The sequence below is a fragment of the Hemiscyllium ocellatum genome, chromosome 2 (genome assembly GCF_020745735.1).
Source record: "Hemiscyllium ocellatum isolate sHemOce1 chromosome 2, sHemOce1.pat.X.cur, whole genome shotgun sequence".
Lineage (NCBI taxonomy): Eukaryota > Metazoa > Chordata > Chondrichthyes > Orectolobiformes > Hemiscylliidae > Hemiscyllium > Hemiscyllium ocellatum.
In genome coordinates this window covers 28,095,054-28,119,682 of record NC_083402.1, presented here as the reverse complement: position 1 = coordinate 28,119,682, position 24,629 = coordinate 28,095,054, and the positions used below count along the sequence as shown (strand labels likewise).

Below are 24,629 nucleotides of genomic sequence, written 5' to 3'. Positions count from 1 at the left end.
CTTCAAAAGGCAAATAACAAAAAAGTATGTATAGATGAACTATTTTATTAGAAAAATTAAACTTACCAAACGGCACATAATCTTGCATCTCAATTGTAAACACATTACTTCCAGCTAAAGAAATACGATCTGCCCACACCTTTTGAGCAGTTTTAATGGCCTTGGAGTCACAATCAGGTTCTGGAGCAGGGCTCTCATTCTATGTGTATAAAGAAAAAGGGCACTGTAATTTTTCTTTTTCCTTTTAAATATTTTAAAAACTGATACTACAAATACTGACCATCAATACTTTTATCAAGTTCTTTTCGATGCGAGATTTTTGTTCATCATTCAGTGTAGAAGCTGTCATTTCAGTCAAGGAACAATCTCAAAACAGTATTACCATTATCTAAAACTGACAATTATTGAAACAAGGAAAGAACAGTAATTCCAAGATATGGGTAAAAGAGCTGAAATTAGTTCGGGTAATATTTGAGGTGCCATCATTGACATCAAACACCGCTCTTGCATTCTGAATAAAATCAGGAAAAAAACAAGGTCAGAATTTATCAAACATCTGTTAGCATGTTTACAGGCTGGGGAGGCTCTAAAAGTCACTGTGGCTATTTAATGGCTACTCTAGGGGCTACTTCCATCCAACCTCACTTCCCAAACCTGCTGCAATATCCCAGAGTGTTCAACTGCATCCTTCCTCTGGAATTAACACATGGGTTTGCTTGTAGTGTCAGTAATGACTGCTGCTTCTGCAATCTGGTAGCCCTGAGGTGGGACTCACAAGCGAAGGTAAGAAGTTTCACCTCCAGGCAAATAAGTTAAACCTGTTTAATGGACAAGGGGAAGGCAGCCTCTATAGGCTTCTTTTCCATCTAGCTCTTCGTGGATAGTAGTGGTGGTGGTGATGATGGACACCCTTTCACCTGATCAATATTGCCCAAGACTGCATTTCCAGTTGCTATCTGGTGACCTCTGCTGGAATGTCTGCAAGTCTGCAAAAAGACTAAATTTTTAAAGATTCACATAGGATGATGGGTCACCGGCAAAGTCAATAGTTGTTGTCCAACACAAATTGCCCTTCAGATGATGGTGGGGCACCAACACCTTTAAAAAAATGGCAGCCCTGGACTTACTGAAGTTTAGAAGAATGAGAGGTAACCTTATATTTGTCAATAAGATTCTTAAGGGTCTTGACAGTCTAGGGACCAGATGGCATCATTTCAGAATAAAGTGTCACCCATTGATGACAGATTTGAGGAGGAATTTCTTTGGAGGGTACAGAATCTGTGGAATTCTTTTCCACATAAGTCTATTGAGGGCAAAGTCATTAAGTATATTGAGGCAGGCAGATTTTTAATCAGACAGGAATTAAGGGTTATGGGAAAAAGGCAGGAAAGAGGAGTTGAGGATTATCAGATCAACCACGGTTCACTAGTGGTGAAGACTTGGGCTGAATGGCCTAATTTTGCTCCTGAGTCTTATGGTGTAGTTACTCTCATTGTGTTAGTGGAATGATACATACATGTAGCTTGCTGGGGCCTTTCAAAGGGTAGTTAAGAGTCATCCTCAGTAGCAGTGGGATTTGTACAATGGTTTTAATAATAAAAAGCCTGCCTGGGTTCGCTCATGTTACATAACAAAGAGTACAGTACCTGTGGAACTGGATCCTTGCAAGAGTGAGCAATTCAGGGTCTACCTGGAAGTAGAGGGCAGAGTGTCAGGATAAAAAGTCTCAAGGTGGGCACAAAGAGGAATTCCTTCTCTCAGAGCAAGGACAGGATTTATTTACCCAACACAGCAGCATAGGTGAAGTTACTGAACATATTCAAGGGTGAATTAGACAAATTTCTCATCTACAAGGGAGTTAAGAACAAAGCTAATGATACAACAAGGAGAAGGTGAGGTAATTTTCAGATCAGCCATGATGGCAGAATGGGTTACAGTCATGCCTAATAGCCAAGATCAGCTCCTATTTATGTTCATGAGAGAACTGAACATTGTGAAGAAAGTGCAAAAAAAAAAGTATGAATACATGATATGATTACTTGAATAAATAGATGTTTAGCATTCAATTCAGCACATAAAGAAAACAAAGAACAGAAAACAAAGTGTTTAACATATACAGCCAGCAACAACATTCTTCCCATACTCTGTCTGGACACAGCAAGTCATTTCTGGTACAGATAACAAACAAAAGCTAGCCTCCAGAAAGAGTGAATTTGAACAATGTGAGTCAGGATTAGCATTAGAATGGAAAACTTTGCCAGTTGGGCGCTTCTGAACTACGCTTCAGAAATGCAGAAGGTTTGACATCAAAATTTGACACCATGTAATATATCATATTTCAATTAAACCCCACCAAAATAGGACTATCCAGACAATGAAGCAACAATAGTTTTAGGGGTGAAATGAATTCCTTTCCAAATAGCAAGGATACACCTCCCAAGTAGCTCCAGGGAGTAGGTGATATAATCTTTAATTTGACCCATCAGGTAAGCACACTTGAGTGCAGTGGTCAGAATAAAGGTAAGCAGCTTCCACCAGCGCTCACTGCGGTAATCACACATCACATAATCCAGTAACCTGCAGAGATGGGGGCGTGGAGAAAAAAAATATTCAATAATTAGTTGGCATAGAAATGGAAATTATGACCAGCAAAGAAAGGAGAGAATAGAATGGCAGTTAACAAAAGGGAAACCAAAAAAATTCTACACACAAATAGAAAAGGTTGTAAGAGATGGGACGTGTCCTATTAGGAACAAGAAAGCAACATACCCCTAGAAACAGAGAGCAAGACTAGGAAATTTATTGAATATTTTGTAAGGAACAGCATGCTAAACAAAAAATCAGGGTGTGAAATAGACAAGATTTGTAGAGATACTGGTTTTACTTTGAGAAGTTGAGTCATTAGGCCTGTAAGATTTGCATTCTAGGCTAAAAGGAGCTGGAACAAATATAACAAAAGGCATTGTGATAACCTTTCAATCCTCAAAAGATAGAGTGCACATGCCAAAGGACTGGAGTTTGGCAAATATTATTCAAGAGAAAAGGACATTCCTAGTAATCTCAATCCAGTCCAATCGGTTTAACATCTGTGGCAGGGAGGTTGTTAGGAACAAAATTGAGGGTGAGGTGGATGGAAGAAGTGAAAGATGCAGGGATGTGGAGGAGCCAGTGTTGGACTGGGGTGAACAAAATTAAAAATCACATATCATCAGGTTATAGTCCAATAGGTTTATTTGGAAGTACTAGCTTTTAGAGCGCTGCTTCTTTATCAGGTAGTTGTGAAGCGTAAGATCACAAGACACAGAATTTATAGCAAAAGATTACAGTGTTATGCAACTGAAATGATATATTCAATATAACCTGGATTGTTAAGTCTTTCATCTTTTACAATGGGTTGCAGTTTTCAGTTCATTAATACATAAATCCCAGAACTTCTTTTAAGTCACCGTCTTAAGATAACAAAAGGTGACATCTCAGCTCAGACAATGCATTAGAGTTGTGAGATAAGAGTCTGTCTGCATCCCAATCTTGAGTCAGACTAGCTCTATTTCCAAAGTAGAATTTACAAAACATGTATTGAATGTCTGCAGATTATGCATTTTTGAGGAAAATAGAATGTATCTGCAATTATAATTCTGCCAATACAAATTTACCCCATAAACCTGCGTGTGGGGCACACTGTTTCTCAGTGTGGCATGTCAGAACTGGCAATCATACCCTGTTCTAATGAGGTAAAAACAATGACTGCAGATGCTGGAAACCAGATTCTGGATTAGTGGTGCTGGAAGAGCACAGCAGTTCAGACAGCATCCAAGGAGGAGTGAAATCGACGTTTCGGGCAAAAGCCCTTCATCAGGAATAAAGGCAGAGAGCCTGATGCGTGGAGAGATAAGCTAGAGGAGGATGGGGGTGGGGAGAAAGTAGCATAGAGTACAATAGGTGCCTGTTCTAATGAGGGCATCACATTCCTCCCCATCTGAACAGATCCGGTGTACGCCGGGGGCTTGTCGGTAGGGGATGGCTGTGTTAATACGTTTAGGCTGGAAGCTGGAGAAGTGTAGCATCGTGAGGTTATCTGTGGGTTTGCGGTAGAGTGAAGTACTGATGTGCCCATCCTTGATGGAGATGCACGTGTCAAAGAATGAAACAGATACTAAAGAGTAGTCCATGGTAAATCTGATGGTGGGACGAAACTCATTGATGTCACTGTTTCAGCGTCTCCTCGTCATGGGTCCAGAGGAAGAAAAATGGCATCAATGTATCTGGTGTATAGTGCTGGTTGGAGGTCCTGTGCAGCAAAGAAGTTTTGTTCAAACTTGCGCACGGAAAGGATGGCATATTGGGAGGAAAAAAAAAGTGAAAAAGCACGAGAAGAGGTGAGTGTTAATTAATGAGAGCCAGCATGGATTCACAAAAGGCAAATCTGCCTGACTTCAGTGATTCTTTTTACGCAGTAATAAATAAGTTTGATGAAAGAAATGCAAAGGATGTTGTCAATTACCTTCTTAAAATCATGTGGACAAAATACCACGTAAAAGGCCGGAATAATAAAACTGCAGTACAGCCTTGCATATGAAAAATTGGCTCTAGGTTGTGATAAATAAAAATAAAATAATGTAGATGTTGGAAAGCTGAAAAAAGTCAGAAAATTATGAGGGTGGGGTGGAAATCAGCAGGTCTGGCAGCATCCGTGGAGAGAGACACTAACAGTTAACACTAAATCCAGTACAACTCTTGTTCGGAGATGTTGCCAAGTTGTGGTAAATGGTTCTTTACCAAAATAGAGGATGCTAGAAAATAGTGTCCCCATGAGTTGTGCTAGGACCACATCTTTTATTTGATACAAAAAAAATGACGTCTATCGGAAGAAAGTAAAGTTTCAAAACTGCCAATGATGATAATATAAACAGGGAGGTGTGACAAACAGTGAGTCTGATAGATAATTGAGAGATAAGTCGCAGGTGGAATTTGCAGAAGTTTGAAGTAATGCATTTTGGTAGAAGAATGTAGGAGGGGCAATATCAACAGAATTATGCAAATTTAAGTGTGTACAAGGACATAGTGACCTGGGAATCATGTTCAACCATACAAATTAGGAGAAGTAGGCCACTCAACTCCATTCCTGATGAAGGGCTTTTCCCTGAAACACCGATTTCCCTGCTCCTCGGATGCTGCCTGATCTGCTGTGCTTTTCCAGCACCACTCTAATCTAGACTCTGGTTTCCAGCATCTGCAGTCCTCACCTTTGCCCACTCAACTCCACAAGCCTGCTCTGCCATTCAATAACAGCAGATCTGACTGTAGCCTCAAATCTGCACTCTCACTTACCCCGATAAAAATGTTCAAGGGGATGAAATGTTAAGACAGTAGTACATAAATTCTTGTTACAAATCAAGGATTCAGCTTCCACTACCTTTTCAGGAAAAGAGTTCGAAAGACTCCCAAACCTCGAAAAGAAAGTCAACCAATTATAAAAGAGTTATTTTCAAGAATTAGTTGTATTAATTTTATCACAGAAGTGAGAATTACATTATATTTTGATGAGCATCGTTAGCTGTGAAAGCAGTTTCTGTAAGGTAAATGCCATTTGGTCCACATCAAATAGAAGGTTCAGGATTTTATTGCTCTATGGCTGAGGCTAATGCAAGTTAGGCTTTTGTAGTGAATGCACCTTATTTTGACACAGCTTAGAATTTTTGAAGTAGTTTATTCATAACAAAGTATTAATAGGCCTGGGTGTATGTATACTTAGAATTGTGATAGTGAGCTTTGTTTTTTGTGGGTTAACACTTGGGATAAATGTTAAATCACTGAAAGGTGACATTACATCAACTAAGCAGACACAAATTAGTGCTTTATCTTCCCAGAGTCTCTGGGGAATGGGTTAACGAACAGGAACATGCTGCTAATAAATGATTAATCACACAAGAATGATTTGAGGGAAGAGACAGTGGGAAATGGTATCATGAAGGTAGGTGAATTTTTTTAAACAATATTTAATACACAAAACTATAAAAACTATGTTACTTAAATTAATACTATTAGCTGGCAAAAATAAGTTGCATTTTGCAGAGGTTTTCTATATTATAACAAGTTTAACATAATGTGAATTTTTGTGGAGTCAATGTAACTCAAATCATTCATTTAGGATTACAAATATTTTAATGTACAAATGATTCCAACACTGAGAAATCTCTTAAATTTTTATTTCAGACCAAGAACTGTTAAAAGAAAAGGCATCCCCCAACAAAATGAACTTATGAACTCTAAGAATCTTTAAAGTTTTATATTTCAATCATAATCCAGAAAGGTGCTAGAAATAAACAAATCACATCCTATCCAAATAGTTTTCTGATACTGGGCTGATCAGAACTCGTTTGGACAATATTGAAAGGACAGAATTATCATAGCTTTTGCATCTGACCATGTTCTAATTATCTTAGCTGTGTATTAAAATATGTTTTGTACTACATCATTGTAAACACAAAGATGCATTTACATTTATAGTATTTCAACGATGCAACCACAGTTAAGGAATCTGACCTTATCTGTCTTTTTTTAGTTAATTTTACATAATAGATAACTGAAGATACTCACTTCAATGCTTTGCTGTAGTCCTTAGCATAATAATATTCCTCACCCATTTGAACCACTGTCAATATAAAAAAAAGTGTAACAAATGTTTTTCAGAAAGGGAAAAAAAATGAATTCAAAACAGTACACAGAAGCTGGTTATGGTTCCAAAATTATTTGGTATGCATTACTCACTCAAATGACTCTTCATTCGAGGACACTTGTATTTCTTGAACTGAGCCACCGCATTACTCAGGAGGGTAATTATTAGTTCCTAACAATTGATAACATTTTCAATCAGTTATAAATCCTACTCATCAAAATCAATTAAATTTTGTCTAAGTCCAAATGCATACAATGTTAGGTACATTAGTAGAAAACACACTTACAGAGTGGTCAACATCTCTTTCTTTGAGCTGAAGGGCGAGAATGCCAACCTTTTCTTTCTCAGCATCTGGTGGCTCAATACCTGAATAAGATAGTTTGTAATCCATTAAATATGAACAGTCAACAGCAATAGGAAAAAAAAGTGGAGAAATTAGTGTAGTCAGGCCTATCAGAATGGAATAAATTTCACCACAAGTAAAAGATGGGCATCAGTTACACTTAACCTATTCAAAATCAATGTCTACAGCTGTTGCCATGGGGATGGAATGATTTTTTTTAAAAAGCAATTCTGGCTAACTTCTCATTCCCATTGTTATAACTTCAAAAATTCTAAAGACAAAGTTAACCATCATTGTCATAGCATCGGAGTCATTCAGCACGGAAACAAATACTTTGATCCAACCAGTCCATACCTAACATAATCCCAAACTAAACTAGTCCCACCTTCCTGCTCTTGGCTCACATTCTTTTAAATCCTTCCTATTCATGTACTTATCCAAATGTCTTTTAAACTTTCTACTTAGGCCCAACATTTACCACTCTCTCAGGAAATGCATTCCACACGCAAACCACCCTCTGTGTAAAAAGTTTTATTTTCTTATTAATTTATGGGATGTGGGTGTTGCTGGCTGGCAAACATTTATTGCCCATTCCTAGTTGCCCTTGAGAAGGTGGTGGTGAGCTGCCTTCTTGAACCACTGCAGTCCATCAGCCCACAATGCCATTAGGGAGGGAATTTCAGGTGTTTGACCCAGCGACAGTGAACAAATGGTGATATAATTACAAGCCACTCCTGAGTGACTTGGAGGGGAACTTGAAGGTGATGGTGTTCCCATATACCTGCTGCCCTTGTCCTTCTCGCTGAAAGTGGTCGTGGGTTTGGAAGTTGCTGTCTGAGGATCTTGGTGAATTTCTGCAGTGTACCTTGTTGATAGTACACACTGCTGCTACTGAGCACCGCTAATGGAGGGAGTGGATGATTGTGCATATCGTGCCAATAAAGTGGGTGCTTTGTCCTGAATGGTGTTAGCTTTTTGAGTGTTAGACAGCAATTCTGATTAAGAATTCTAGCCTAGTGTGCCACTCTTAATATCACACCTCCAAAATTTAATTTTTTTTTACCTCATCTCTTTTCTCCTTTCCACAGTGGTACAAGTTGCCTAATCCGTGATTCTAGTCAATTTATTTCATGTTCTAATGCATAGATCAAGCTTCAGTGAAACCTCAAAAAAAAAGTCTCCCAAGTAAAAACTACAGGTTAATTGCATACCATTCAAACTGAACAAAAACAAATGCTGGAAATATAGACCCATCTATAGAATTACTCAATTCAAACTGAATGTTTTCCACAAAGCATCGCCTAAGTACAAATATCTCTGATAATAAGATCATTGCCTAATTACTTCTTTCATAATGCTCTCCTGAAGGTTGATGCCAAGTAAGGTTTTATGGCCAACTGTAACCATCAGCATCTTCTCCAAAAACCTTCAGACAAGCCCCTAATTAATAAGGTTTGACAGACCATTCAATCAAACGTACTAGATTCGCTGCACATGCTGTCAGACATTCACTCGACAACCGTACAAAATTCATTAAGAATTGATACCCAAGACTATGAAGAGAAAGCAAACTTTATACTCACTGTTGTGGGCAAGACTGGCTAACTGCAAAAAGCATGGAATTTTGTATCACTAGTTTCAGATTAGGCAATGCAGTCAATTAGAATAATTTTGTCCCATTATAAACATACAATTTGTTGCTCCAAATACACCTATTTTCCTACTGTTTGATACAGCTTGCCATACCTATCTAGCATTTTCATAATTTTCTGACTAGTAATCTGACTTCTTATGAATTCCACAACTCCTGAAAAAGGCCCACAGCACAACTTGGGCAAATTTTCTTTCCAGAATATATATAAAACATATGAATAGGCCTCATCCTGCAATTTTTCCTATTGTTTAAATAATTCCATAGAATCATTCCTGAATGCCACACACCACAGTCAACTAGCAATCCAAAACAAACTCAAAAACAAATCTCAAACAAGTGGCAAACATTCAATATGTGCAAAAAACGTAATTTACAGAATGTTACTGAAAAACTATTAAAGCATGGTTGAAGAAATGTTTCCGTAAATCATTCTTGTGTAAAACTTTAAGAATACAAAAGAAAAGAGGTTTATTTAACAGAACCTTGATCTACCATGTAAAATTCTGAAAAAATGGAAGAGTTATTTAAAAAATAACTTGCATTTCTTCCCTAACTTGAGCTACACCACATTCCTATGTTACAAGTGACTGTATTGCACAAGTTTTGAACTGGTTGCAGCGTATGTGGAGACATCCAATGTTAGAATTCAAGTGCTTTTTGGATGTGAAGGGGGTTTAGATTACATTTTATGTAAGTGAAGATTCCTTGAAAGAATAGGTTTCTTTCCTCAGATGTTTGGGCTACCAGTATATGATGTGCTAAGTTGCTTGGGAGATAAGCAACAGGATAAAAAGATTAAGGTGACAGTTGTGTCTCTCTCTCTCTCTCTCTCTCTGGGATGGGGGGGTTGCCTCAGTACTCAACACCAACAACTGCCAGTCTCTGAACACCGTCCTACCACTCATCTGCTTTATTCTCAATCACATCTTCACCTTTGACAATCAGTTCTTCATCCAGACACATGGAATAGCCATAGGGACCAAATTTGCACCCCAATATGCCAACATCTTCATGCACAGATTTGAACAAGACTTCTTCTCTATGCAGGACCTTCAACCAACACTATACACCACGTACATTGACAACATTTTCTTCCTCTGGACCCATGGCAACGAGTCACTGATAAAACTCCACGTTGATATCAACAAGTTTCATCCCACCAAACTCATCATGGACTATTCTCGACTATGTGTCTCATTCTTGGACACATGCATCTCCATCAAGGATGGACACCTCAGCACCACACTCTACTGCAAACCCACAGACAACCTCACAATGCTACGCTTCTCCAGCTTCCACCTAAAACATATTAAAACAGCCATCCTCTATGGACAAGCCGAACGCGTACACCGGATCTGTTCAGATGAGGAGGAACGTGACGGGAACCTTGAAGTACTCAGGGATGCCCTCATAAGAATGGGGTACGATGCTCAACTCATCGACCGCCAGTTCCAACGTGTCACAGCAAGGAACCATAATGAACTCCTCAGGGGGACAGAACATATGCAGCAACTGACAAGGTACCCTTCATGGTTCAGTATTTCTCAGGAGCTGAAAAACTAGGCCATGTTCTAGTGACCTGTAACACATTATCAATGAGGATGAGCACCTCGCCAAGACTTTCCCCTCATCTGTACTGCTCACCTTCAAAACAACCGTCAAACCTCAAACAGATCATTGTTCTTAGCTAAGTGCCCAGCTTTCAGGACAACTCCATATAACCCTGTCACGGTAGGTGCTGCAAGAAGTGTCAGTGTGGATATGGACACCACCATGCACGTGGCAGGTACTTAGACAACGTTGGCAGAGTTGGATATCTTATATGCTGCAGGCAAGGATGCCCTGAGGCATGGTACATTGGGGAAACTGAACAAAGGCTAGGGCAACGGATGAATGGGCACCACACAACAATCAACAGACAGATGTGTTCCCTCCAGTTGGAGAGCACTTCAGCGGTCCAGGACATTTGACCTTGGATCTTCGGGTGACCATCCTCCAAGGCGAACTTCGGGACAGGCAGCAGCAAAACGTGGCCAAGCAAAGGCTGATAGCTAAGCTTGGTACCCACAGGGAGGGCCTCAACTGGGACTTTGGGTTCATGTCACACTATAAGTGACCACCATTGCACTATATACACATACAGACACTCCTACCCACACACACTCACATGTACTCTCTCACAGACTTAGACCCATTTACACTCTCACATATAAACTCTCTCACAGGCACTAAACGCCCCACCCCAGACGCACATGCGCGCACACACACAAACGCACATGAACATATACATATGTGGGGTGAATTTATACTTGCAGAGTTACATTGTACATTGCTCAAAAACTACAAAATCATTTTTAAGCTTAGAATCAGTCTAACATTACGGCACGGACAACAGAACACAAGGGTTAAGACCTTCAATCCCTTATCTGGCCTGACACCAATTGTTACAGTTAACCTGAGAATGTAACTTTTTAAAAAAGTTTTGTGATTTACATATGAAAGAAGTGAAACTATCATGGTCATTCTAACAGATGAAAGACTCAACAAACAATGAAGGTATTTTTCAATGTATAATTTCAGTTCCATCATACTGCAAACTTTTTCTATAAATTCTGTGTCTTACAATTGTGTCCTCCACAACCGTCTGACGAAGCAGCAGCGTTCCGAAAGCTAGTGCTTCCAAATAAACCTGTTGGACTATAACCTGGTGTTGTGATTTTTAACTTTGTTCTGACCCCATGTTGCAAATGTATCAAATGAGTTTGCAACCATAGAATAGGTGGGAGGTGATGTGATACGACAACTGAAGGCCCAAGCAATCTCAACCCTTGTCCAAATGTTCAAAGCAGTACTCATGCCATGGAATCAACTTTGATTTTTAATAAAGATCAGACCTTGTCTCGAATGCACGCATGCATGTCTGGTACATGTGGGTGTGCGTGAGTGTGCACGTGTGGGAGGTTCTAATGGGCATACGAGACATGAATTAAGGATTTGGTTATTGTTCTTCAATGTTTGAGTAGTAAAATTATTTGAACTTAACAAAACAATGAAACATTCATGCTCTAAGTACCTGGGTCTTCAGATCCTAAAAACACAATACCTATCTCTACTGATAGCGTGACAGAGAAGCATTAATTAAATTAAAGCCTTGTACTTTGAGTTCCCATTTGGTGAAGAGATTTGATTTGGTAACAGAACACAATGTTGAAACCAGCTAACATTTAAGCAATGAGTGACAATAACACAGATCTTGGTCAGTGGTGGCACATAATCAAATACTACAACAAGTAACGGTGAGGTTAGCTTCAGCAAGTCAGGTCAGCCTCACAAGCCAACAATCACTTCACCTCTGACCAGTACGTACAGTTAAAATAAAGTAACTAAGGGCAATGAGAGGAAAAAGGCCTTTCTTAATTACTGCTTGAACACATCAAAACATTTAAATCAACTTTTCTAAAATGGTACTTCTTCCCTTACTTTGATGGTTTTGTCTCCAAGGTCTTTGCCCAAAAAAATCCAACACTCCAGCAGGAGTTTCCAAAGGGTCAGGGCTGGGATAGGCAGTAGAGGACTACAAAAATTAAACATAACAGAACAAAATAAATCCAACAATCATTTGCTCAAGCATCATTAAAGTGAAAGTGCCAAACAAATACATTTGATCACTCAACCTTAAATGCATTACTTTCTGTTCTGTAGCCAGCAGCCTACAAAATATCGCAGACTCTCAACGCAAAAATGCATCTCAAACATGGTGGGTTAAAACATTCCAATATGCTTGCCTTCATTGGACAGGATATTGAGTATAAGAGCTGGCAAGTCATGTTAAAATTGTACAAGACATTAGTTTGGCTGCATTTAGAATATTGTGTACAGTTCTGGTCGCCACATTACCAAAAGGATGTGGACACTTTGGAGAGGGTGCAGAGAAGGTTTACGAGGATGTTGCCTGGTATGGAAGATGCTAGCTACGAAAAGAGGTTGAATAGGTTAGGTTTATTTTCACTAGAAAAAAAGGAGATTGAGGGGGGACCAGATTGAGGTTTACAAAATTATGAAGGGTATAGACAGGGTGGATAGAGACAAGCTTTTTCCCAGGGTGAAGGATTCAATAACCAGAGGTCATGTTTTCAAGGTGAGAAGTGGAAAATTTAAGGGGGATACACGCAGCAAGTACTTCACACAGTGTGGTGGGCATCTGAAACACGTTGCCAGCAGAGGTGGTAGAGTCAGGCATGGTAGGTTCATTTAAGATGCTTCTGGACAGATGCACGATTAGGTGGGGAGCAGAGGGTTACAAATGCTTAGAAATTGACCGACAGATTAAGACAGTACATTTGGATCAGCTCAGGCTTGAAGGGCCGAAGGGCCTGCTCCTGGGCTGTAAATTTTCTTTGTTCTTTGTTGGTGTAAAGTTACTAATGTGTACTTAGTCTCACACACACACACAGAAATGCGACCTTGCTAAGGAGTTGAGGTTTGCTTTACCGAAGTCAAGAAACAAAACAAAAAAGATGCAACCACGTGCATTTATACTGGGCCAGAATTATTCATCAAGAGGAAGGTTGCTAGAGGATAAGTGAATTGTTGAGAAATACAAATATCTGGATATTCTCTCAATTAACCTTTCTAATTAGCAAACCCTTTGGCAGCCCTGCCCTTCCCAGTGAGATTAGTTAATACTAGAACCGGTGAATTAACTATTAATCTTCCAGGTCCAAGCTCTTGAAACCCAGTGGGACAAAAAGGTTCCTTTAACTACCAACCATACTTTTCCTTACTTAACCCAATGATACGTCAGACACCCTCAACAGTACTCTCAGTGGAACTAATTTTAAATTAAGTAGATAATATTCATGCTAACAAAGCAAGTGGAATAAGTTGAGTCTAAGTGTATTTTGCATGTACGTATGTTCATTTAAGTGGGGGCCACATCACTAGCTCTTTCACATCAGCACTTTGGAAGCTTTAAAAGTAGACTGAAGGTGAGTGCATGGTTCCCTTACTAGTCAGGAGTGTAGGATGGTGGGGAGGGTCACAGTTTGCATTATGGTATTTTTTTTTGGTCACCTCTTATGACTGTGGTCAATCTGACTGATTGTATCAGTGCCCTCTGATCTGGTTAGCAAGAGCCAAGATAAAGCAAAATTCGAAAATAATATTCTCACTCACATTGGTCCATGATTATCTGCAATTTTGTGGGATAATCAAAAAAAATTTACAGGAGCACAGATAATTAATGTGATATCATACAGCGATAGAAAATTAAAAGTTACTTAGGACACAAACAAAATGTACATTAAGTATTAAGTAATTGACAAGCATTAGAACACTATTCTGAAGGGGATCACAGTACTTATAAAATCATAAATGTGTCCAATTTTAAAAAAAAACAATTTTTGCCTCCAGCATGCAATGTTTCTAAACAGAATTTGCTTGGAGAAAAAAAATGAAATCCTTAGAAACCTTTAATTGAAGCCACTAATATATTTTATTGAATTTAATTACTTTTCTTCCTTCACACATAATATATACTTTGTGCAAAAGAGGTTGTTAATAAAAACTAAGATAATAAAATTTCTCAAATTTGTTTTCCAACCCACCATGAATTTTAAGTCAAATGACTCACAATGTGTCAAATTACACTCTTAGCATTATGCCATATTTCTTGAAAACTTTACATACATCATGATTGCAGAGTTGATTTGCCAGCTGTTTACGTTCTTGTGCATAGTATGCTGCCTGTTGGTAATAGAAGCCAGGGTTCTGGGTCTGAATTGCTGTGAGGCCAAGCTTAATGGCTTCGTCAAACAAATCCCCAAATGCTTGAAATCTCACAAAGGGGGGAAAAAAAAGCAAACATTACAAAGATATTCATAGGAGACATTCAGTAGCATAGCTTAACAAATAAGAAAAATAAAGAGTGATAAGTGAGGAACCCTCAGTAAAAGAAATAGATTGTGATGACAGGGGCACAATGTTATGAATTTAACATGCATGCAGGCAAGGGAGCAATTACAAGTTTAAGTAATTGATAAGATCATACTGTTTAGACATCCAGGCTGCATGTTCAAATGCCAGTTCTGCACTTCCTATCTTCTTTTTGCATAAATCCACATGTTTACGGAACTGCGCAATGGCATCTAATGGAGCATTATGTTGGAAACATAAGCGACAAATCTGAAGGTACAGAAATAAACAGCAAAATGGAAATTTCTTGTCCTTATCAATTATATCCCGAAGTATTTGCACCCACAGCAAATGTCTGTGATCCTAATCTTTATTTTTGGTCCGGTACTGTTAAAGAAGATTATTAATACATCAATTCTCACTCACGCTGTGAAAACGCGCACTAGTGTTCCCTTTTGGCTTTTTAAGAAAAGCTTGCAAACCCCCATGTATGGCCAAAAGTGCACTGTTTTTTGTTGACCTTACAGTAGGAACATATTTATCAACTGGATTTATTTTTAGAAGTATTTTGAGTGTATTTGAAAAACGACTGTTCCCAACTTTACCTCTATGCAACTATAATCTGAACGCTTCATTATTCATTTTGGGATTCAATTAAACCAATTAGTCACAATCACCATTTCCAATGGAATACATTCTTAAAGAGTGTAGAGTTCATGATAGAATATGTATTTAAACACATTACAGAATTTGTAACTGCTCCATGGAAGATAAAATACCAAAAATAAACCAGCAAACAATGGAAATTATCTCACTGATTTCCATTATCAAAACAAATTGCTCAAAGCTTAAAAGAACTACAAGATCAGATTGCAGTTAATCCAAACAGTAAAAATGTGTTTTTCTTGCTTTTTAATGCTCTCAACATGTCTGCTTTTCAAAAGAAAAAACTGCAACCATCAGGGTTTTAAAATTACTGTAATATAAATGATGCTATTACATTTAACTATGGTAATATGGTTAACTCCATAATCAACTGGCAAAATAATACACCTCACAAGTTGTGTAATTACCTTATAGTTGGTGAATCCAGCCATTGTTTTGATTTCAAGCATGTTAGTTTCATGGGCTCTCAGTTCATGTACAAGGTTATAAGCTGTTCTATAGTTTCTGAAAATAAAAATACCTTCAAATAAACTGGTCTCTAACAAAGTGTGGATGCGGTGAAACACTCAAAATGTATTAAGAAAGCAGAGATAAGAATTGCTGAGTTTTTACATTGAAGCAATGTTGATACAATCCATAAACTAACATTCAATCACATGAATTTTTTTTCATTGTCTAGAAAGAGTGGAGAGAAGATGCAAATTGGCAATAGACAAGATGAATGTTATTTCTATTTCAAACTCTGATGAATGAAGACATGTACTTTTATTCTTATTTATTCAGTAAGTGGAGGTATGGGTTTAGAGGATGGCCCAATTTCTTTCTTTCCAGCATTTGCCCACCTATTCCAAGACACATAAATGTTTCAGCTCACGAAGAGGAAGACTTAAAGATAATTTAAATCAAAATCTTTCTAAATTTAGGAAGAAACTAAATGCACTAAATGCCATAGCAAGGAGCTGTATCATACCAAAAGGTCCTAAGTTTAATTGCCAGTTTGCAATGACTTCAAGAAGAGATATTGCAGCAATGAAGGGTATCATCCCTTGGACCGAATACCAGATGAGGATCAAACTATATATGGTTGTGACATAGACACTGTCACCCCATAAAAACTGGTAACAATTACTGGCTTACACATGGTCATGATTAAACTATTTGAGGTCTTCACGCACCCACTCACTCTGCTTTTAAAATTGGAGAAAGCAATGCTAGAAATCATGAAAAATGTTTTTCTTCCGGTCAACTGGAGTCCAGACAATAACAAACTAAATGAAGATTATGAATATTACTTACTTTAATGCATTTTGTGTATCCTGTTTCAATTCACTGAAGAAAGCTGTTTTGAACTGATGTCTCACAAATAATAGCTGCCAAAATAAAAACATATGTTTAAACTACAAAGACAGAAATTGTCATTCTTTAAAAAGTGCAAAAAGTCTGAGATAGATTGTGCAATACAATGACTGCTTACTGAACTGTTGACTGTGAACAGATTTGATAAGAGAACTCTTCATTTCGAAATGTATTCAATATTAATTGTTTTCAAGGAGTTTTGACTGGAATTATTACTCTTCTACAACCACAATTACTTTAAGCAGTTTGCAAATAAATAGGTGTTATGAGAGTACAAGCAACATTTAGCAATAAACCTACGATCATTTATTCATTTCGCACCCTTCATTTTGTTTGAGATGTAAAATAACAATATTTTACAAATAAAGCCATTGAACCTGAATCCATAGTTTACTTGACTCTAAATTACTTCAGTTATAATGCTTGAATTCAAGCAATAAATGCTCCAGCACTGCCCTCAAAGAAATCTAGGCCTCAAAATATGTTATAGGCCATAGGACACCAGCACAGACATGGGAGATCTCCTAATTAGTGAGTGAATTCATAAAATAATGAATGATGGAATATTTTGAATAACTCAATTTATGTAATATGATAAAAATAAAAAAGCAAACTTTTGACTACGCAGTGCCAAATGGACAACATCGTGAATAAGAGGGGCATCAAGAGGCAAGGACAAGTGAAACCAAGCGACTTTAGTGCTAGTAAACAGTGAAAGATTGTAACCAGGGCTTGCAAAATACTCTCTACCATCTATATCTCACTTTGTTAACGAAAGATAACTTAAATAGAAAGGAAGTCAAAGTGATTCGAAAGCTGATCGTGGGCAGATGTTTGCAGGTAAAAGGACGGCTGGAAAATGGGAAGCCTTCAGAAATGAGATAACGAGAATCCAGAGAAAGTATATTCCTGTCAGGGTGAAAGGAATGGCAGGTAGGTATAGGGAATGCTGGATGACTAACGAAATTGAGGGTTTGGTTAAGAAAAAGAAGGAAGCATATGCAAGGTATAGACAGGATAGATCGAGTGAATCCTTAGAAGAGTATAAAGGCAGTAGAAGTATACTTAAGAGGGAAAGCAGGAGGGCAAAAAGGGGACATGAGATAGCTTTGGCAAATAGAATTAAGGCAAATCCAAAGGGTTTTTACAAATACATTAAGGACAAAAGGGTAACTAGGGAGTGAATAGGGTCCCTCAAAGATCAGCAAGGCTGCCTTTGTGTGGAGCCACAGAAAATGGGGGAGGTACTAAATGAGTATTCTTCATCAGTATTTACTGTGGAAAAGGATATGAAGACACCGTCAGGAAATAGATGTGTTGCAGGTCAGGCAGCATCAAAGGAGGAGAATCGACGTTTCGGGCATAAGACCTTCTTCAGGAATAAGGAGGGTGTGCCAAGCAGGCTAAGATAAAAGATAGGGAGGAGGGGCTTGGGGGAGGGGTGTTGGGAATGCGATAGATGGAAGTAAGTTAAGGTGAGGGTGATAGGCCGGAGAGTGGGTGGGCGCGGAGAGGTCGGGAAGAAGATTGCAGGTCAAGAAGGTGGTGCTAAGTCTGAGGGTTGGGACTGAGAAAAGGTTGGGGAGGGGAAATGAGGAAGCTGGAGAAATCTGCATTCATCCCTTGTGTTTGGAAGGTTCCTAGGCGGAAGATGAGTCGCTCTTCCTCCAGGCGTCGTGTTGCCCATGGTGGTGGCCAAGGACCTGCATGTCCTTGGCAGAGTGGGAGGGGGAATTAAAGTGTTCAGCCACGGGGTGGTTGGGTTGGTTGATGCAGGTGCCCCAGAGGTGTTCTCTGAAATGTTCCACAAGTAGGCGGCCTGTCTCCCCAATGTATAGGAGACCACATCAGATGCAGTAAATGATGTGTGTCGAGGTGCAGGTGAATTTTTGATGGATGTTGAAGGATCCCTTGGGGCCTTGGAGGGAAGTGAGGGGGGAGGTGTGGGTGCAAGTTTTGCATTTTTTGCAGTTGCAGGGGAAGGTGCTGGGAGTGGAGGTTGGGTTGGTGGGAGGTGTGGATCTGACAAGGGAGTCGCGGAGGGAGTGGTCTTTCCGGAATGCTGATAGGGAAATATATCCTTGTGGCGGGGTCCGTTTGGAGGTGGCGGAAATGAAGAAGGATGATCCGATGTATCTGGAGGTTGGTGGGGCGATAGGTGAGGACTAGTGGGATTCTGTCCTTGTGGCGATTGGAGGAGCAGAGTTCAAGGGCGGAGGAGCAGGGAAGTGGAGGAGATGTGGTGGAGAGCATTGTCTGAGGGGAAATTGCGGTCTTTGAAGAAGGAGGCCATCTGGGTTGTTCGGTATTGGAATTGGTCCTCCTGGGAGCAGAAGCGGCAAAGGCGAAGGAATCGGGAATATGGGATGGTGTTTTTACAGGGGGCAGGGTGGGAAGAGGTGTAATCTAGGTAGCTGTGGGAGTCAGTCGGTTTATAATATACATCCACATTGAGTCAGTTGTCCGAGATAGAGATGGAGAGGTCTAGGAAGGGGAGGAGGAGTCTGAGACGGTCCAATTAAATTTGAGGTTGGGGTGGAAGGTGTTGGTAAAGTGGATGAACTGTTCAACCTCCTCGTGGGAGCACGAGGTAGCGCCGATACAGTCATCAATGTAGCGGAGGAAAAGGTGGGTGGTGGTGCCAGTGTAGCTGAAGATGGACTGTTCCATATATCCAACAAAGAGGCAGGCACAGCTAGGGTCCCATGTGGGTGCCCATGGCTACTCCTTTGGTTTGGAGGAAGTGGGAGGATTGGAAGGAGAAGTTGTTAAGAGGGAGGACCAGTTCAGTCAGTCGAAGGAGAGTGTCAGTGGAAGGGTACTGGTTGGGTCAGCGGGAAAGGAAGCAGCGGAGGGCTTGGAGGCCTTCGTGATGGGGGATGGAGGTGTACAGGGACTGGATGTCCATGGTGAAGCTAAGGTGTTGGGGGCCCGGGAAGCAAAAATCATGGAGGAGGTGAAGGGCGTGGGTGGTGTCCTGAACGTAGGTGGGGAGTTCTTGGACTAAGGGGGACAGGACCGTGTCGAGGTATGCGGAGATGAGTTCAGTGGGGTAGGAGCAGGCTGAGACAATGGGTCGGCCGGGGCAGTTAGGTTTGTGGATTTTGGCAGGAGGTAGAAACGGGTGGTGCTGGGTTGTGGGACTATGAGGTTGGAAGTGGTGGATGGAAGATCCCCTGAGGTGATGAGGTTATGGATGGTCTGGGAGATGATGTTTTGGTGGTGGGAGGTGGGGTCATGGTCAAGGGGGCAGTAGGAGGAGGTGTCCGCGAGCTGGTGTTTAGCCTCAGCAATATAAAGATCGGTGTGCCAAACTACCACCACGCCTCCCTTGCCTGCCGGTTTGATGGCGAGATTGGGGTTGGAGCGGAGAGAGTGGAGGGCTGCACGTTCCGAGGGTGAGAGGGGTGGAGAGGTTGAGACGGTCAATGTTGGCTATGAAGTTAGGGCAGGTAAGAGGCTAGCACAGGGTGTCCAAGTGGATGAGATGTGTTGGAGGCAGAAGAAGGGGTTGTCAGAGAGTGGGTGGGAGTCCTGGTTGGAGAAGTAGGCGCGGAGGCGACGGCAGCAGAAGAATTGTTCGACGTCTCGCCGTGTGTTGAATTTGTTAATCCGGGAGGATAGGGGGATGAAGGTGAGGCCTCTGCGGAGGACAGATCTTTCATCCTCAGAGAGAGGGAGGCCTGGAGGGATGGTGAAAATACGGCAGGGCCGGAGCTGGGGGCGGGGGCACGGGCCGGAGCCGGTGGTGGGCAAGTTGTTGGAGGAAACCCTGAGGGACAGGATGTAGATGTATTTTGAAAGGCAAGGACTGATTCGGGATAGTCAACATGGCTTTGTGCATGGGAAATCATGTCTCAAACTTGATGGAGTTTTTTGAAGTAGTAACAAAGATTGATGAGGGCAGAGCAGTAGATGTGATCTATATGGAGTAAAAAATGAGGTCTGCAGATGCTGGAGATCACAGCTGCAAATGTGTTGCTGGTCAAAGCACAGCAGGCCAGGCAGCATCTCAGGAATAGAGAATTCGACGTTTCGAGCATAAGCCCTTCATCAGGAATAAGAGAGAGAGAGAGCCAAGCAGGCTAAGATAAAGGGTAGGGAGGAGGGACTAGGGGGAGGGGCGATGGGTGGAAGGAGGTCAAGGTGAGGGTGATAGGCCGGAGTGGGGTGGGGGCGGAGAGGTCAGGAAGAGGATTGCAGGTTAGGAGGGCGGTGCTGAGTTGAGGGAACCGACTGAGACAAGGTGGGGGGTGGGGAAATGAGGAAACTGGAGAAATCTGAATTCATACCTTGTGGTTGGAGGGTTCCCAGGCGGAAGATGAGGCGCTCCTCCTCCAGCCGTCGTGTTGTTGTGTTCTGCCGGTGGAGGAGTCCAAGGACCTGCATGTCCTCGGTGGAGTGGGAGGGAGAGTTAAAGTGTTGAGCCACGGGGTGATTGGGTTGGTTGGTTCGGGCAGCCCGGAGGTGTTCTCTGAAGCGTTCCGCAAGTAAGCGGCCTGTCTCCCCAATATAGAGGAGGCCACATCGGGTGCAGCGGATGCAATAGATGACGTGTGTGGAGGTACAGGTGAACTTGTGGCGGATATGGAAGGATCCCTTGGGGCCTTGGAGGGAAGTGAGTGTGGAGGTGTGGGCGCAAGTTTTACATTTCCTGCGGTTGCAGGGGAAGGTGCCGGGGGTGGAGGTTGGGTTGGTGGGGGGTGTGGATCTGACGAGGGAGTCACGAAGGGAGTGGTCCTTGCGGAACGCTGATAGGGGAGGGGAGGGAAATATATCCTTGGTGGTGGGGTCCGTTTGGAGGTGGCGGAAATGGCGGCGGATGATACGTTGTATGCGGAGGTTGGTGGGGTGGTAGGTGAGAACCAGTGGGGTTCTGTCTTGGTGGCGGTTGGAGGAGCGGGGCTCAAGGGCGGAGGAGCGGGAAGTGGAGGAGATGCGGTGGAGGGCATCGTCGATCACGTCTGGGGGGAATCTGCGGTCCTTGAAGAAGGAGGCCATCTGGGCTGTGCGGTGTTGGAATTGGTCCCCCTGGGAGCAGATGCAGCGGAGACGAAGGAATTGGGAGTATGGGATGGCATTTTTACAGGGGGCAGGGTGGGAGGAGGTGTAGTCCAGGTAGCTGTGGGAGTCAGTCGGTTTATAATAGATGTCTGTGTTGAGTCGGTCGCCCGAGATAGAAATGGAGAGGTCTAGGAAGGGGAGGGAGGAGTCTGAGATGGTCCAGGTGAATTTCAGGTCGGGATGGAAGGTGTTAGTAAAGTTGATGAACTGTTCAACCTCCTCGTGGGAGCACGAGGCAGCGCCGATACAGTCATCGATGTAGCGGAGGAAAAGGTGGGGGGTGGTGCCAGTGTAGTTGCGGAAGATGGACTGTTCCACATATCCTACAAAGAGACAAGCATAGCTGGGGCCCATGCGGGTGCCCATGGCAACTCCTTTAGTTTGGAGGAAGTGGGAGGATTGAAAAGAGAAGTTATTCAGGGTGAGGACCAGTTCAGTCAGTCGAAGGAGGGTGTCAGTGGAAGGGTACTGGTTGGTGCGGCGGGAAAGGAAGAAGCGGAGGGCTTTGAGTCCTTCGTGATGGGGGATGGAGGTGTACAGGGACTGGATGTCCATAGTGAAAATAAGGCGTTGGGGACCGGGGAAGCGAAAATCCTGGAGGAGGTGGAGGGCGTGGGTGGTGTCCCGAACGTAGGTGGGGAGTTCTTGGACTAAAGGGGACAGGACCGTGTCGAGGTATTGGGAGATGAGTTCGGTGGGGCAGGAGCAGGCTGAGACAATGGGTCGGCCGGGGCAGGCAGGTTTGTGGATGACTTCAGTAAGGTGTTCAACAAGGTTCCTAATGGGAGACTGATTAGCAAGGTTAGATCTCATGGAATACAGGGAGAATGAGCCATTTGGATACAGAACTGGCTCAAAGGTAGAAGACAGAGGGTGGTAGTGGTGAAGGGTTGCTTTTCAGACAGGAGGCCTGTGACCAGTGGAGTGCCACAAGGATCGGTACTGGATTCTCTACTTGTTGTCATTTACATAAATGATTTGGATGCGAGCATAAGACGTACAGTTAGTAAGTTTGCAGATGACACCAAAATTGGAGGTGCAGTGAACAGTGAAGAGGCTTACCTCCGATTACAACAGAATCTTGAAGAGATGGACCAATGGGCTGATAAGTGGATGATGTAGCTTAATTCAGATAAATGTGAGGTGCTGCATTTGGGAAAGCAAATCTTAGCAGAATTTATACACTTAATGGTAAGGTCCAAGGGAGTGTTGCTGAACAAAGAGACCTTGGTGTGCAGGTTCATAGCTCCTTGAATGTGGAGTCGCAGGTAGATAGGATAGTGAAGGCGGCGTTTGGTATGCTTGCTTTTATTGGTCAGAGTATTGAGTACAGGAGCTGGGAGGTCATGTTGTGGCTGCACATTGGTTAAGCCACTGTTGGAATATTGCATGCAATTCTGGTCTCCTTCCTATCGGAAAGATGTTGAGAAACTTGAAAGGATTCAGAAAAGATTTGCACGGCTGTTGCCTGGGTTGGAGGATTTGAACTACAGGGAGAGGCTGAACAGGCTGGGGCTGTTTTCCTTGGAGCGTCGGAGGCTGAGGGGTGACCTTACAGAGGTTTGCAAAATTATGAGGTGCAAGGATAGGGTAAATAGGGCAAGTCCTCTTCCTGGCGTCAGGGAGTCCAGAACTAGAAGTCAGAGGTTGAGAGTGAGAGGGGAAAGACATAAAAGAGACCTACAGTGCAACCTTTTCACACAGGTGGTACGTGTATGGAATGAGCTGCCAGAGGAAGTGGTGGAGGCTAGTACAATTACAACATTTAAGAGGCATTTGGATGGGTATATGAATAGGAAGGGTTTGGAGTAATATGGGCCAGTTGCTGGCAGGTGGAATAAATTGGGATATCTGGTCAACGTGGACGGGTTGGACCGATGATGTACATCTCAATGACACTAACAGTCAACTACCTAAACTGGTGGATACCCTACATGCATGAATACAATTTAGACTGAACAGAACAGGACACCACTGCCATCCCACTCTGCCCAACACCATCACCTATATTTACCTGATGAGTTGTTTTGTTCAAGAATTCTTTGTGTGATTTGACCCTCCGAATCTCTGTATAATAGTATGTCTGTGCATGTTCATAAAAAGCATTCTCCAACCTGAAAATTAACAGAAGCTGCACTTTTAATGTGGGAAAAAATGCTCTGAATTCTAATTCAAATAAAAATTAAAATATTTGATATAATTAATCATTCTAATTAATTTCTTTTTAAACAATAGCATTTTTCCCCCCCGACAGCTACTTACTGAATATCAAAGGACAACCCTCAAATCTGAAGCTATGTGTGATATAGAGGAAGAGGGATCTTTTACTTGACTAGCTTTGTGCTTTGTTAAACCTTTCCCATGATGTTCCTCTGCTGCTTTTCCAGGGCTTGACTTGCAGCAAACTGGATTTGTTTTGTTTATTCTTTTATGGGATTTGGGATAACTGGCAAGGTCAGTATTTGTTGCCAATCCCTAAATGCCCTTCAACCGAGTACCTTGCTTGGCTATCTCGGAGGGTAATTATGAGTCTACCACACTGCTGTGGTTCTGTATCTCAGAGGCTAGGCTGGGTAAGGATGTAGATTTCCTTCTCCAATACATACTATTGAACCCAATGAGTTTACACAATAATTGCTCAGCAAGTTGTGAGAAGATTTGTAGCTCAGGTTGAAGTTTTGGATGTAGGTTTGCTCACTGAGTTGCAAGGTTCATTTTCAGACGTTTCGTTACCTTACTAGGTAACATCTTCAGTGGGCCTCCGACAAATCAATGCTGAAAATTCCTGCTTTCTATTTATATGTTTGGGTTTCTTTGGGTTAGGGATGTCATTTCTCGTCACACACTAGAATTCCTAGAAGCATGGTATTCCAACCGGAACTCTATCAACATTGAGTTAGACTTCATCTACCATCCACTGATAAAAGGAACCGAAGTGACTTCATCACAGGAAATAA

The 24,629-nt window shown here is 41.7% G+C and overlaps 1 protein-coding gene across 4 annotated transcripts in view; it reads right to left on the bottom strand.

Annotated features, from left to right (window-relative positions):
- Nucleotides 1-24,629, bottom strand: part of trappc11 (trafficking protein particle complex subunit 11) — a 69,422-nt gene that overhangs the window by 26,234 nt on the left and 18,559 nt on the right. For 3 of the 4 annotated variants that reach the window (XM_060843245.1, XM_060843254.1, XM_060843262.1), the window contains exons 6-17: nucleotides 23,687-23,786; nucleotides 16,549-16,622; nucleotides 15,660-15,756; nucleotides 14,723-14,856; nucleotides 14,362-14,509; nucleotides 12,154-12,247; nucleotides 6,963-7,042; nucleotides 6,769-6,847; nucleotides 6,598-6,652; nucleotides 2,432-2,577; nucleotides 281-342; nucleotides 67-199 (exon numbers count right to left, since the gene is read on the bottom strand). In XM_060843245.1, coding sequence (XP_060699228.1) covers nucleotides 67-199; nucleotides 281-342; nucleotides 2,432-2,577; nucleotides 6,598-6,652; nucleotides 6,769-6,847; nucleotides 6,963-7,042; nucleotides 12,154-12,247; nucleotides 14,362-14,509; nucleotides 14,723-14,856; nucleotides 15,660-15,756; nucleotides 16,549-16,622; nucleotides 23,687-23,786 — 1,202 coding nt within the window. The remainder of the gene's footprint in view (nucleotides 1-66; nucleotides 200-280; nucleotides 343-2,431; nucleotides 2,578-6,597; nucleotides 6,653-6,768; nucleotides 6,848-6,962; nucleotides 7,043-12,153; nucleotides 12,248-14,361; nucleotides 14,510-14,722; nucleotides 14,857-15,659; nucleotides 15,757-16,548; nucleotides 16,623-23,686; nucleotides 23,787-24,629) is intronic. The other variant, XM_060843272.1, reaches the window with a different exon arrangement.